General features: G+C 36.0%; 1 protein-coding gene across 1 annotated transcript in view; it reads right to left on the bottom strand.

The window, feature by feature from the left end:
• Positions 1-4,240: 4,240 nt before the first annotated feature.
• LOC106157855 (uncharacterized) overlaps positions 4,241-15,939 on the bottom strand; it is a 29,549-nt gene continuing 17,850 nt past the window's right edge. Inside the window, exons 2-3 of the mRNA XM_087013844.1 lie at positions 15,816-15,878; positions 4,241-5,833 (exon numbers count right to left, since the gene is read on the bottom strand). Of these exons, the coding sequence (XP_086869970.1) occupies positions 5,447-5,833; positions 15,816-15,878 (450 nt within the window). The 3' untranslated portion in view covers positions 4,241-5,446. The remainder of the gene's footprint in view (positions 5,834-15,815; positions 15,879-15,939) is intronic.

The raw sequence follows: 15,939 nt of genomic DNA, 5'->3' as shown, positions 1-15,939 counted from the left end.
GATCCCAATGAGTTTTGACATCGTGGCTATATTGAATCCCCTTAAGCAAGAAAAAATCAAAGCGGATATTAAGTCCCTCAGTTATCCGCAGCACGGATCCAAGTGAAAAAAAAAGATTCAAATTAGTAAGTCTGTGCAGTTAACACACAATCATCAATTATATTATCTTTTACTCATCTGCATCTCATCTAAGTAGTTTTTTTTTCACATTTAAAGCCTGATATTACATTATTAACGTTGATTGACAAGAAGATCAAGTAGCGTACATTTAGGATTCTGGAATCATTGGATGCCATGTTGTCTATGATGTTTAAAAGTTATAAATACAAGAAAGTAAGAATAACGTTTGTTTATGGAAACAATGATAATCTTCATACATGTACATGTACCTGTACATAAAAAGCCTGCATGGGCTACATGTAATAATGCTTTTACAATATTGATTACAATAAGTAATCTATGACGAAAACTTTTACAAGGCCTAGGCTATACACATTACTGCCAGTTCTAACATCAAGTAATACAGACAAGGTCGTTGATTCATTGCCCCATAGCAAACAGGCTTAATGTGACCGTCGTTAGTCGTAATAGCCGCGTGTAATCTGCGCTAGGCAACTTATAGGTAAAGACACCCATCGGCAATAATTTGACCCCCCCACACCGCAATTAAAGTAAATAAAAATGATTAAATAGAATTTATCTTAATTCATTTTCGTAGCTGTCCATCTCTCTTTGCGTAAGCTATTTCAATAAGTAAACAAATTCATCATGATTGTTATTAAATTTTGGGCTTGTGTTTCGATCTTTCTCGTGTTTTCAGCTTGAGATTAAAAAAATTACCACAACATGAATAGACAAATGAAATTAATTTCTGGATTATCAGTTAAAATATAATACTTTGTACATATTTCTCAAATCGAGGTCAAACAACATAAATCCGTTTCTTGGCCGCTAAGGAGCGCGGTGTATTTCATTTTTATGACCCAGAGTGTCAAGGGTGAATGGACACTAAACTGTATTACCTACATGCTTCGGTAGGCAAGGTGTCCAGTGATATATGAAATTAAGGGTGTATTGCCAGATAAAAGAGAACACCGTGCGCACAATCTTATAGGCGGGGTCCTACAGGTACATGACGTCTTAGGTTAGGCTATAAAGGTGCATGATATCCAATTTTATCATATATCTTCACTTTTGCAAATCACCTTTAAAGTCAAGTACTTTGGAGTTTAATCCAGCCCCGCTTATTTAAAATGACGAGAAACCTATTTTTTGCGGTAGCGGTTACCATGTTGGGTGTTTTAAACGCCCAGAAAGATGTGATGGCGAATTCAACGTATCCTCTCCCAACGCAGAAAGTTAACAACTACATTGGCGCCGATGGCTTAGCGGCTTGGATAAAAAGCTGGCTGGGCGTACTAAGCCAAGAGATTTACACTGCCAGAATCAAGGATGAAAACCTTACGGCTGAAGTTGAAGAGCTACAGCGATCCGATAACAGCTTCAATAAAACTCTTCATGACGTTCAACAGAAAGTAAATGGGATACAATCCGTCGCCTCTACCCAAGCAGAAAAGGTGGCACTAACAAACCAGGTGACAACACTGAAGCAGCAGCTGCAACAGTTAAGGGATTCCTCACAAAGGGAGAGGACATTACTGACGAACAAAATGCAGAGCCTTGAACTGCAATTACAGCAGCAGTCCACACTGGTGAAACAAACATCCAAAGGTTTAAGTCAAATAGTCGCAGGTGCGTTGCTCTTAAATTTCAACATTCGCTGAGTACGTTTGCATTTTGATGAAAAAAATATAATTCTGTTCTTTGCGAAGCTGAGTTAATTCTTCTGTATTTTTTGCTTATTTGTTTGCTTTTAGAAAACTAATACCATTTTGTAAGCGTCAATTGATTTCAGATTAGGCCGGACGCAAGAACAATACAAGGGGTTTCATTGCGTATTTGGATACTGCATGGAAATATCTATATTTCAAGAGAAATAAGTATATATTATATTTGTTATATACAAGTATTTATGAGAAGGGCTTGTGCAAGCCTATCATATTAAAGGTTTTTATTCACTTATCTTAATAATTAAGAAATATTTCACTTTGTTTCAGGGCCAATACGTTTGGCAAATGGAGGTCATTCGCGTGAGGGCAGAGTGGAGGTCTTCTACAACGGGGAATGGGGAACAGTCTGCGATGACAGTTTTGACGAAAGAGATGCTGGGGTTGTCTGCAGACAGCTGGGGTACCCGACCTCCATTCCAATCGTTTACCAAAGAGCCCAATTAGGACAAGGTACGGGCAAGATATGGCTAGATGATGTAGGATGCACAGGGACTGAAGATAAAATCGCCTTTTGTACGCACAGTGTTTGGGGTAAACACAACTGTGGCCATCATGAAGACGTTGGTGTGGCCTGCGCGCCTCCCCCCATGCCCACACCAGCATTATAACACTGAATGTTTACACACTTTCCAAGGGATCCCAACCATACCAGTACATTTAAAAGCGGCGTCCAGGAAAGGGAGCTATCATTTGCTATGTATTTAGAGAATATGTGCGATGAACAATTACTTAAATTCGGAATCTAAACTCAGAGTAAGATTTAAAGTTCAAGAATTATATCTCTTTAGAACGCATTTCAACAAGGGAAATCTCTTCGTTAGGTGAGTAGCACTGTGGGGAAGTAATGCTGCGGGAAGCTTCTTTTATACAAATTTGAACACTAGCGGAGACCGGGGCTAGTTGGACCCCGGGGTAAGTTGGCCCCCCATCAATTTATGAAAAAAGTAACTCTGGGGTTAAAGAATTGATCACATCATTTTGTAAAGTGACCGTATCCAATTGTGCTAAGAAACTGTCGGCAGTGAATCCAAATGAAATAATTTAGCATCTTAAAGTAACTTTATTTAAGAGACTTGATGGGGAGGCCAACTTACCCCGGGGTCCAACTAGCCCCGGTCTCCCCTATATAAGTTTACAAAGAAATCAGTAAATATATGTCACAGGCAGGATTGAAATTCAGGCTGATTTTAAATACGCCTAAGAGAAATTGAAATTTCAATCTTGCATAGGTGAGTTTTAAATCGGCCTAGGCCAGATCGAAATAGAAATTAACAGACATTTTCAAATTATAAATTCATTAATCACATCCTTAATAAAGCCATTTAAGTTTTATATATTGATCTGTAGAAATAAACTGCAGCTGCGCTTAACAATAACAATGCTGAAGATTTTTTCTTTTCAAAATGTAGGATTTTAAAACACATATTAAGTAAATAAACTGCTTCTTCTTGAATTTATCCGAGGATATTTGGTCATTTTTAACAAATAGCTCCCATGGATTTAAGTCGCAATACATTATCAAATTAACCATCAGTTATGACCCGAGGATGAGATGGGTTAGCTCGTAGATGTAGGAAATCAGTGTGAGAATTTACAAAACGTCGCTTTGAACAGCGTTTGTGTGAGTTGTGTGTGTGTGTGTGTGTGGGGGGGGGGGGGGGGGGGGGGGACATTCCCGCGTAAAAAGTCACTTTCTAAAAATAACTCGATTCAGAACTGGACCGTGTTTTGACAACACCCTTTGCAGCGATGAGTAAGATGCTTGGATAAGTGACTTACCCGGTACGTGTACTTCCTAGGCTTCCTGCAGAGAACGTGACTTACATACGCAGATAAAAAATATTTTCTCATTATAAACGCTTTTAAATGAGAAGTGTAGAGTTCACTGGCTCCCCATCTGTCCACAAGTACACCCTATTCCCCACTTTAAACCCCATATTCTTTAAATACAACTAGTTATAATTTCAAATGAATAGGGTCTTATCATGTGTTGTAAAGGATACACATTGTAAAGTGCGGGTTAGTTCATTTGCTTTTCCTTGAACTAGATTGACATCAGAATGAAGGACACAATACTCAACACATGGTCTCAACCAAAGTGTGCTTTTTCTCACCTAACACATTCTGCCCTTATAACCCTAGTTTTATTCACAAGTAGAAATATTGCCTCGCATATCAACATCTCACATCCACTGAATAAACCATAGGCCTAGCTTGTTTAATTTCATTATTCAGGGGTCGAAATCAGTTTTGTTAGTTGAAATTGCTATGCTTACGCCATGACTGTTGTCTGCTAATTTGGTGTATTCAAGGAGTTCCAACAGAACTTGGAACTGTTGGAACACCTTGTTGCATTCAAACCAATATCAAATGTGACACTGTGAAACTAATTAAAATGTGACAATTTTTATTTTTCATTGAACTTTGGCTTATTGCATGCCCTCAGTTCAGTGCACTTAATTTGATACTAATTAAAATAGCTGCGTAAGCATTTATTTGCCACTGAAAAAATGAACAAAAATCAACATTATAATGGGGAAGGGGACAACTGAAAGAAAATCAATATTAAATATAACATCCAGGGTTGATCATATTGCTTGTCAGGTAGTTTCACACAAAAGAACCTGTGAATGTAATGATTCTTTATAATACTTTGTCTAGAAACCTCTTTTCAAAGCAAGTTGACTTGCACCTTTTCAGTCAAACTAATCTGATATTTAAAATACTGTTCTGTATTTAGCTATTTTTAAATGCCTCACTTTTCTTACATTCTACATTTTCAAACTGTACCTTTTTTGACATGTCATACACAAATTTACTCTCTTATGTGATAAATTACTTTTCAAAATATTTCATGTTTTAAGCATTACCTGCAAAAAAAAAAAAAAAAAAAAAAAAAAATTGGGAAAAATTATTAATTCATTCTACTCAAAATTAATAAATAATTTCCATAAAAACAATAGGCTAAGAAGAAAAATAAAGACTTAGAATTAGTTCACAGTACAGACAATTTTTACAATTTTATACAGATTCACCTTGGAAAAGTGACAGTGAATAGACAATTTTCCAGTATAGAAAAGAATGACACAAGAACATAATATTTTAAGCTATTACCAATCCCAATCAACAACTGTGGCAAGTCTCCTTTTTAAGGTGCACAACGAGCATAAGACCTTAAATTGTTGCAAGAATTAATTTTTCTAGAGAGGTCAACACTTTTTCCTTCATCAGCAAGACATATTATATCCAATACCTTTCACAGACTTACAATCTATAAAACTGTCTTTAATTCCAAGTTTGTCAATTCTGTGTCACCCTCCATTTTGGAAAAGCATGCTAATAGATTATACAGTACATGTATTTATATACTGATGAATTTTTTTGTGTTGGCAAAAATTAGAAATTGGTGAGAAAGTGATACTGCTGTAATTTTTAGGGTTTTATCTTTTTTTCTCCTTTGCAGTTTGAAGGTCTCATGCACATTGTTTGGCATAAACAATGTCATTAACTTTTTTTTTCAATGTAGCATTCTAACCAGAAGCAATTCTTTCCTCTCTCAGATACCTCAAGTCAACTATACATAATAAACACACAAATCAAGATGTCCCCCTTCTTCTTGAATGTTTGTTTTTTAGCCTTCGTAAAAATGAAAAGAACGGTATTGTGGTCTTTTTCTTCTTCTTTGGCACAACTGGAGACAAGACAGTCTGTGACTTCGGCAACAACGCTTGTGGCTGTGACATCATCAAACATGGCGGTGTCTGTGACACTTGGGAAAACGGAGCTGACATGAAGTTCCCGGTGGTCAATGCATTGGTCATCACCAATTTGTGGACGTGCGCTCGACAAACGATGCAGCATAAAGGCAGACTGCGTTGACTTATGGCAGCTTGGATTGTCTTGATAAAGCAGCGGCGGCAGACGACACGGTGTCCGCAAGGTTGTGTTACTATGGAAGCCTTGCCGCTGAAGCATATGATACACTGGAAAAGATAAAAATAAACAAAATTGACACATCAGTCACCATCAAATCACACAATACCCAGTGATCACACAGTGACTCCTTGTTCTACTAAATAATTGCTAGGTCTTTATATATCAAATGTTATATAATTCAGTGATACAGCTGTATTCTATGGGAATTTAACTGTTATATTATATAACATTGATAACCTTTGATTAAACTGAATCAAAGTAAGTTTATAAACGTGGCTCATAGCTTTGTTAAATCATCATCAATATTCAACCATTCACACTTCACACCATTCACAATGAATATATCAACCTAGCTACATAAAATATGCACTTACTCCATGGGGACTCATGCTGAATGCAATCAGATTTCCATATTAACATGTTGGCATTGAGTAGAATATAGAAAACTGGTGATTATTATAATAAGTATGTTGGAAACAAGAGGAGGCATGTCAATGTGTTAATCTGGTTGCATTCAGCAAGACTCCCTGTGGAGTTAGTGCACAGTAGCTAGGTCTATAAATCCAATGTCAATGGGCCCTAAGTTGTCCACAGCACAGATTCAAATGAAAAAAAAAAAAAAAACAAAAGATCCAAATGAGTTTTGACATCTTGGTTACTGAATCCCCAAGAGCAAGAAAAAATCAAAGCGGATATTAAGTCTTCAAAGCGGAAGGCTGGATAAGCTTAGAGAAATGAAACCTTTGGAGAGCATTCAAATTACACAGAATAAGATCAAAAAGCCTTATTTGCATTTGCTTTAAATTGATTTATGGTTGCCTAAATGTATAACAGCAATTTAGTGCCATGAAACAAATCTTAATCTGAATTTGGATGCTCCTCCTTAATGTCGAATGTGGACTTCAACTTACAGTACTCATCCATTCAAACAAAGCATCAATATTTCATCAAATATTCTCAATCATTTTCAGCTTTTTTTTTTTTTCATTTTTTTTTTCAGAATTTTCTGTTCAAAACCAATCTTAATTACATCAATGCCAAGCACCTGTGTATATATATACTAAACTTAAATTTTATAACATTTTATTAACATTTTTTCCTTTTATTGTAAACTCTCAACCATTAAAACACTGCTGGCTTTCAGCTTCAACATTTTTTTTTTTTTTTTTTTTTTTTGTGGTTTCAGTTACAGTATTTGAGGCAAATTTAACTAATTAATTGTGCAGTGTCCAAGACATTTGAACAACATTGATATCAAAATGTAAGTCACTTGAACATGGACAGTTAATTATTTTGTAAAGCATGTAACTGGCACGAACAAAAAGTTCCCAATGTCAGAGCATTTTTTTCCCTAAGCAAACAGACTTCATTTATTTTGACATTAAGGTCTCATGTCTGAGTGAGTTCAGGTCTCTTCTGCAGAACAAGTAGGTGGAATAAAGAGACCCTGATATTCATCTCCTGCAGTACAAGTAGGTGAAATTAAGAGACCCTGACATTCAAACTGTGCAAATCCATTAGGAGAAATTTGCTCTGCACTCAAAAGATGTATGTACACAAGTCACATTAAGATTTGATTGAAACTTAAAAACATTTTGGGTGTTTATTATTAGTAAGACGTGTTTCCAATCAATTTAGGCAGCATTTGATTGGGGCATCTGGTTATCATCATTCAGTCACCAATCATAGGTGTACATGTAGCTGTTGGTCATCTTTGTGAGAATCATCCAAGACAGTTCACAGTCTATAGTGACTTAATTGGCGTATATAGTCAAGTCAGATTTTGAAAGATCTGAGGAGAGTGGGGGTGGAAATATTGGCAGACAAGTGTACTGAATAAAACAAAAGTACATAACTGACAGTAATTTTTCTAGGTTTTCTTTCCTATTTCCAAGTTCTGTCAAATTTCATGTACAGTCTAAGTGTATGGCACATTATGAATTCAGGGGCGGATTGGGGCAGATTGAGGCGGTCTTCTGGGTCTTCCGGAAGACACTCAGATTTCTAAGTTTACATTAATGAGTACCTAATTTTTTCTGTCGGAAGACGGTCAAAAAAGGGGGGTTGAACAACAATTATAATGTGGAAGACTGTCAGAAAATATTTCTGGATCCGTCCCTGGAATTCACCATGTTTTGCAGGGAACTTCTGTAAATGCTTTGAGACGACATCCCCAGACAGTGCACAGAGTTACAACTTTCATTATTACTACACTGTAAAACCTAGCTTAACCTCATGCAAAATTCTTGCACAATTTCTATATAGTCATGCAGGCCCATGGCTAGGAGGGAGGTTTAAGGGGTAGATCCAGAGATATTTCTGACAGTCTTCCAAATTATTTTTGTTGATCCATCTAATACATGTATGTTCTTGCTTTATTCCCCCTTTTTTAAACAACTAGTTTTTCCTAAGCGCATCTGAATACACAGGGGCAATTATTATCAACAGCTTAATACTATATAATACTACAGACAGTGTTTATCTGCCTTGCACACACAGCATAGTTCATCCAGCCACCTGTCTAATGGGATTTCACAGAGATCATCGAAAGTCTTGTGACTTACATGTAGAGTGCATTCAGAACAACAAGCAGACTAAGGCCCCATTCAGATTGAGAAGAGCCGAGGGCTAGCTAGGCCACAACCTAAATATGGCGGACCTACATGAAAGGAAAACCGCTTAATCCTGTAATGGTCTCTCCCCTCTCACACACCTCCCACGGGCCATCCCTGCAGGAGCACAATAATTAAATCACGGGATTAAATGGTCTTCCTTTCATGTAGGTATGCCATATTTATGTCGCAACCTAGCTAGCACTTGGCTCTTCTCGATCTGAAATGGGCCTAACAGATCCTCAGAACAAATATGGCTGACTCACTTGAATGCTTGTTGTAATTACTACCAAGTGAGGATACTGATATGAAGACCTGTTGCAGGCAGTTGATCTATATTCCCCAAAACAATAAAATAAAATAAAATAAATTTAGTAAGATAAAATAAAACAAAATGAAAATATCTACTAGTAAATGCAAGGACTGATCCAGCTTAACAGAAAAGGGCTGTGGGGGGGGGGGGGGGGGGGGGTCAAAAGTCAACATGTCATTCACCCCAATACAAGACACCAATCCACCACAACATACATGTACCAGTAGTTACGTATGAAGAAAAAGTCATTAAGGAATGAAAACTGAAAATTGCATACTGTATGAGTTCTGACATTTTCTTCACCCCTGATATACATGTATGTTCTGAGAACAGGACCTAGGGGATATACATATCCTGAACCAAATGTTAGATCTCATGCCATTAAATTATACACCAGTGTCCAGGACATGATTCAACATTTGTTCTTTAATTTGTTTGAAAGTACAATGGATTGATCGAATCAAAATATTATAAACATGAGCCTAGGTTTCGATAAAAAAAACCTCTGAACATTTATGTATCAATTCTCAGACAAGACGATTCTCAAGAATCATCAGAATTGAATAAAAAAAACGTGGAATTCTGCATTTCAGCAGATAAAGCTCATCTCTGATATTATGTGCACTATGAAGTATATGTAAATGAAATAAAAGGCAATTTGGGTTCTTCACCAAAACAGAGCATAATTAACATACATCCTTATACAATTTTGACTAAAAATTGCATTTTCTTTCTACAAATTTTGAAAGATATATTGTGACAGTGAATGTGCCATCACAATTCCATATTTTTTAGACTCCCACTCTACTATTACAAAGCACAGCATTCATCGATATTCTCATAAAACTGCCGACAAAACACTTAAGACCAGTTCAAACCCACTTTAGGATGGGATGTAATGGCAGTAATTAAGAAAATGGATCTCAAAATAGTCTAAAAATGACACTGCATGAATGAGATCATCACTTCAAGGGTTTCCACAAATCACTTTCAAGGCTTTTCCAGAGCCTTCATGTTTGCATGTTGATAGTAGTGATCAGTCATACCTTTTCTTTGAAATATACATGTATGGCCTGGCGCTATGTTTATTTTTCTCTGAATCACTAGGATTACTAAGTCTTTGTTGATTTGTGCGGTGACAACTACAGACGTAGTACAGGAACAATATCATAGTCACTGCGATGGCTGATTATGTTACATGTACATGTACAACACTGTGCATTCACAGGCCCGTAGCCAGGGGGGTTCGGGGGTTTCGAAAGAACCGCCCTTTTTGCTGGGAAAAGGTCCACTCTGGGTACAATTTGATCTATGTGCTTGAGGATTTTATGGTAGAAGGTCCACTTTTTCAGAAAACGACCCCCCCCCTTCTAAAATTGCTGGCTACGGGCCTGATTCAAAATAGATGTACATTCAGTACTCTCAAAAGTACAATTTTAAAGACTACCTTGTACAATGTAGAAGGGGTACTGAAGTTTACTGTTTCATGCACTGGTATGTACATTACTCCAGTAGAATAAAAGCTGGTAAATTCATTTTGTAATTTTACTTTCTGCCATATGGTACTAATCTAAACAATTTTTTTTGTTCATTAATATGACACTTTTCTTCAATAATTTTAGAATTATCTTTTTGGCAATTAACAACTGAAACATTGAATATACATAAATCCCTAAATGACACAATGATTTTAATTGTACTTATTAATCACTTTCATTCACAGTATTACCCAAGTTTTTCACCACCTACATGTTATATATACAGGATACCTTTCATTCCTCATAACAGTACATGCAGTTATGGAACCAACTACAGCTAAATCAGCCAACAATTCCTCAGAAAATAAGCTACGACTTTTAAGGCACATTTCTGAAGGGAAATGCCCCATTTCAAACCATTTTTCTGCAGCTCTGCAGTTATTTCTACCAACTACATTTCCTTAGAAAATGAGCCACAAATTTTTTGGGACATTTTTGAAGGAAAATGCCCATTTCAAATCATTTTTCTGCAACTCTGCTGATACCTAGAGCCTGCCCCCCCCCCCCCCCCCCCCCCCTCCCCAGAGAACAATCAAGGGGCATGGCAAGATTTGGAAGAAAAATGACCATGCATGTCTTGTTGGATCAATAGTCTCCCGTGTAAGACAAGAATGATCTGTCAATAATTTCCCACTCGTAGCATGAAAAAACTTGTATTTTGAGGCTATTTATTTGTGCTGAAGCCACTGTCTTGCATACAAAATTACCCATGACATGTTGAGAACTCTTGCCGTCTGCCTAAGCAAAATGTGCATGGTTGCATTTGTATAAAAATTGGTCACATTTACACTGAAAAAAAAAATTGGTCTCAAAAAGAGTTGGTTTTAAAAACAGTAATGTCACATTTACGTTCAGAGTTAATTAATCTGGTACCATGCTGGTCACATTCACATCAAAACTTGATTAGATAATTATATCTCAGGGTGCATTACCAATGAAACTTGGTTTCTGGAGGCTATTTTCACTACATTTAGAGTGTGACCAAATACACATGAAAGTTAATAAACCCCTTGCTGCTCAAGGAGGCGTCATTTAGTTAATCTGAATGCATTCAGCGAGAGTCCTGAGAGTTAAATCGATTTACCGGTAGCTAATACAATAGTTTCATTGGTAATGCACACTGATTAGAAATGAAAAGATAAAAGTATGCCATAAGTTAAAGGCATTTTATATGCCCCAGGGCCAAATGCTAAAAGCCGTGTGTGTGTGTGTGTGTGTGTGTGTGTGTGCGTGAAAAGGCTCAAGATAGGCACGCAATCATAACTATGGTCTGGTTCTTTTGGCGACCTGAATTATAGGCTGACATTACATCATTATATACAGCACCTGCTTTTATTCCAAAGACACAATCAATCAATCACATTCTCCAATGCTGTAACTCAACTGGAAATTGTGAAGAATTACGTGACAGCTCATGCAAAAAAAAGACGTAATTTACCAAAATAAAATCGAAATGTGTCTGATGGGTCTGACACCTTTCAAATAACATTCAATACAAATGTAACATCTGAAATAATATACAAGATACATGCATGTCTGCTGGGTTAATTCACACCATTTTCAGTGCATTATGATGAGGTGCCAATCAGTTTAGAACCGGTTTGTGGAATTCAATTTGGTAACATTTAAGTTTTATTCATTTGATTATTTCCAATCATGAATGGGAATGCATATGACTCCATTGCCAAAACCACTGTGGCCATCTTTGTATTTGACAATACCTTATATTAGTGATAAAGCTTGGTAAAACAATAAATGTTGTACTTATGAGTCATCTCTTGCCATAAGCCAATGACTTTTTGGTATAATGAATTTTTGGAAAACTTGTGAAAGATCATAAACTCCCCAAGGCCAGTCAAAGGGGAATACACAGTTCAGTTAAATATACCAGTACCCCTCAATGTGAGAATTAGGGCCTAAATCTGTCAAATGTGAACCCTGCCTGTAGTTAGTTCCTTGTTCATTGGTTTTTGCAATCAATTCAAGAAGGCATCGCAGAAGCTAAAAGCATGTACCGTAGTGTTATGTACACCGCATTGGGAATTACTCGATTTGTATTCAAAACACAAATTAGGATTTTGTCTGCTTCTGGAGTCCAAAACCAATTCTAAGGCTATCTAGGAAATGTCAAAGAATTTGGAAATGAAAAAGGAGATGTCATGGCATAATGAAAAATGGGGCAAAGGTTTGAGCTTGGAAACGGCTTTCTGACTTGGACTAGAACTTCATTTTCTGTAATAAATTGCCATTTAACAAAAGCAACAGAAATTTGTGAATTATCTTGTAAAGCAACAATGCTTAATAAATAAAATAATGTGGATTGCATGCACTTACAAATGTGAAAGTCTTTTTTTTTATTATAATATGTAATATTATTTTAATTTTGGCATCTAAAAAAAGGAAAACAAAAAAAAACTTTCTAAAGGGGAGTCGTCCAAGGGTTCACTTCTGTGATTTAAAAAAATGGAAACTTGGAAAAAAAATGACTATGGTATTAAACTTATGTCATATTTGAAATTTTAGATTTATTACTTCAAATAATTTAATTTTTGGGGAATGGATTTCTGCTTATTATGTCATTCTGTTTCCATGGTGAATACTTTATTATTATGGTTGTGTTGTTTTGTAATTTGTGTTCACAAAATCAATACGATAATGAATATAATAAGTACAATGAAGGTCTTTTGAAAAGTTTTGAAATCCCTGTCAAGTCCAATGTGTAAACAGATAGCACGCAGTCATCTCATATGCCAATACCAATAGCAATTGTATAACCACAAGAACAAGGCTCATCTCATGAAAAAATACCAAATACAAGATGGACAGACTTTTTACTTGACACAGTGGGTTATTTATACCAGTACGTTTTTTCCAACCCTTTTTAGTCAAAATTTAGTGGAGGATATCCAAATACCAATGACAACATCTTAGCCTGAAGAAAATATAATTATACTGATCAGCAATTACTGAAATCTTTAGATTATCATAAGGTTCATGTGTAATGACAATTTTGAACAAGATGCAGAAAAGCAAAACAAAATTGGTTTGGTTAAATGTCAATTATTTCTGTAGCAAGGCTAAAAAGTTATTTAACCCACACACATACACAATATTTAATAAAAAATAAAATAGGAAATATAAAAGTATGACTTTTGGGGAAATATGAACAGTTTGACGAGGCCAATCTTCGTGCCCAACCTGTACTTTTAAAGTGCAGATGTATTTCTCTGAATGGGAAGTCTCTTAATCCCACTCAAATTAAAATATTGCTTCCCAGATCTCCGAGCTCATGTTGCACTTAACCATGCAGTCATCTTAATATGATAGCTTAATAATTCCACTTACCCAATAATCTTTAAGACAAATTCATTTGAGAATTCTACTAATCTTGGAACTGCAGCCACCATGGAAGTATGGCGCTGACTCAAAAATTTTAAACTTAAAAATTTCTAACAACATTTTTCATATGAATTATCCATTGCTATTCACAAAAACACAGTTTTTGCTCAGTGGATCTTGACTTGCTTTTTGGAACTTGTTTATCATTCTTTAAACTGAAAACAAGAAATATCTGGTGTGGTAATACGTGTTACTAACTTGCATCTTGTCTACATGTATTTTCTTAGACAATAATCATCTTGGGTGATTAAATATAACAGAGATTTTGCACCAATACAGGGTGGTACATTTGAAATGGAGGACAAAAGTTACCATCCTTGTTAAAAAATTGCAGATCTGAAGTATGAACATGGTATTCACAAAACTGTCTTCCAAATTGCTTACTTTACGTATTTCTTTATAAATCAATTAGTAAAAGCAAGTACAGTCACTATAATCCACTGCTTTCGAAAGATGTAGCACAGAGGACCGTGCAGCTTCTGTGGCTGCATTCACATTGAAACTTTTGCTCTATGTAGATCGATCCTACTCCACATGGAACTCTCACTGAATGCAATCATTAACTGCATGAAAGACATACCTCGAGCATCATGCAAAAAGTTATTCACGCCCTAGCTGCTGGAGGAGGTGTGTCATTTTGTTGATCTGACTGCATTCAGCGAGAGTCCCCACAGAGTTGGATGTATCTACCAAGTATCATGGTCTCAATGTGAACGCACCCTATGATGGTTACTTATGAAGACTGTGTGCTGTGTGTCTATACCCCTTTATGCCCCCCACCCCCAACCTACTCCTAAAACGCACACATGCATACTTAAGCACTCGTTCCCCATTCCACAAACTTTGTTGTTTTAATCACTACAAAACATATTAAACATATCATCTTTTTTAAATGCATGTATGATTTGTTACGCTTTCAGAAATCTAATTTTTAAATATAAATTACTTTGGTTCTGTCGTTTTAGACATATTCATTTTAATGACCATAATTGGTATTCGACTGAGTACACTTTATATATATATATATATATATATATATATATATATATATATATATATATATATATATATGTTTTCTGGACAATTGAAATAACTGCTAAAGATCCATCACCCAGACTGAGCATAATAAATCTCAGCAAACATACTAGAACTTATTTTAAGAAATGAATGGAGACGACAATTCTATAGATGATAGATATGGTAGTTAATGTATAAGAGTTAAAATTATTTATGCTATTATTATTTTGATTAGTATTATTATTATTATTTCTGGTATCATTTTTATTTATTTCCATTTGCACTGCATAGTGCACAATCATCATTTATACATGGTAGATTTGCTACATAACGCGTTCTTCTATGATACAGTGTAGTTAGCCTTGCCCTGGAAAAACCAGGCACAAATCTCAATGCTCCACTTCCCTGCCAATTACACTGACGAGAATTGCAACTGCCACTGCCGTTATGCAGTCCTGCAAAATTTATGAGGACAAATCACATCTTCTTACGAGCTAAATGCATTAAGCAGTACACTTCATTTGACAATGTCATTACGGTGAAAGCAAGGTTCTCTCTAACATCATAAATGACGTCATAATTACACATGCGAAACCAGGGTACTTACATTTTACCCTTGAGGAGTGTACTGCGAGAGAGAGAGAGAGAGAGAGAGAGAGAGAGCACTGGCAGACACTGGAAACTCCTTCTTGTAATTGTTTTGTTTCACTTCCTTAGATATGAGAAAAATCAGAAAGAAAACTGAGATGTATTGCATCATTACCCCCTCCCCCTCTTCCCCCCTCCCCCCAAAAATTGTGTGCAACTAAAAAAAAACCCTTTTGAAAGAAATCACACCCGAAAATGCACATGAGGAAGCATACGGATATAGAACATGTACAGTTCAGTTTTCAAATCATTGTGTATAAATGCTTAATTTACGTTTTTCTATCCGTCTGTCTGCCTCTCTGTCCATTTATTCATCTGTACTGGTATATATTCAGCGGCACCATATCTTGACATGCCACCCTCATCTTTCTGTTTATTGTCCATCTCTCTGACATTTGCTTCGTCCCTCTGTCTATCAGCTGCTCAGCTATAAAACACTTAAATTTACAATTATTCAATTTTTGTCATTGTATTTTTTTTTTTACTGTGAACTATACTGTACCTCTTCATCTTCTGTTTCTGCAGGTTCTGGTTCATGGTGGTCTAGCCTCGAAAGTAATCGGTCCTGAAATACACCAATAAAAGTAATAAATCTACATGTTGAATTGCTAAGTGCTAACTTTTTT

The sequence above is a fragment of the Lingula anatina genome, chromosome 5 (assembly GCF_051362555.1).
Source record: "Lingula anatina isolate TDL-2025a chromosome 5, LinAna3.0, whole genome shotgun sequence".
Classification (NCBI taxonomy): Eukaryota; Metazoa; Brachiopoda; class Lingulata; order Lingulida; family Lingulidae; genus Lingula; species Lingula anatina.
The sequence above is the reverse complement of the archived record's forward strand: the minus strand, read 5'-3'. Positions and strand labels throughout refer to the sequence as shown.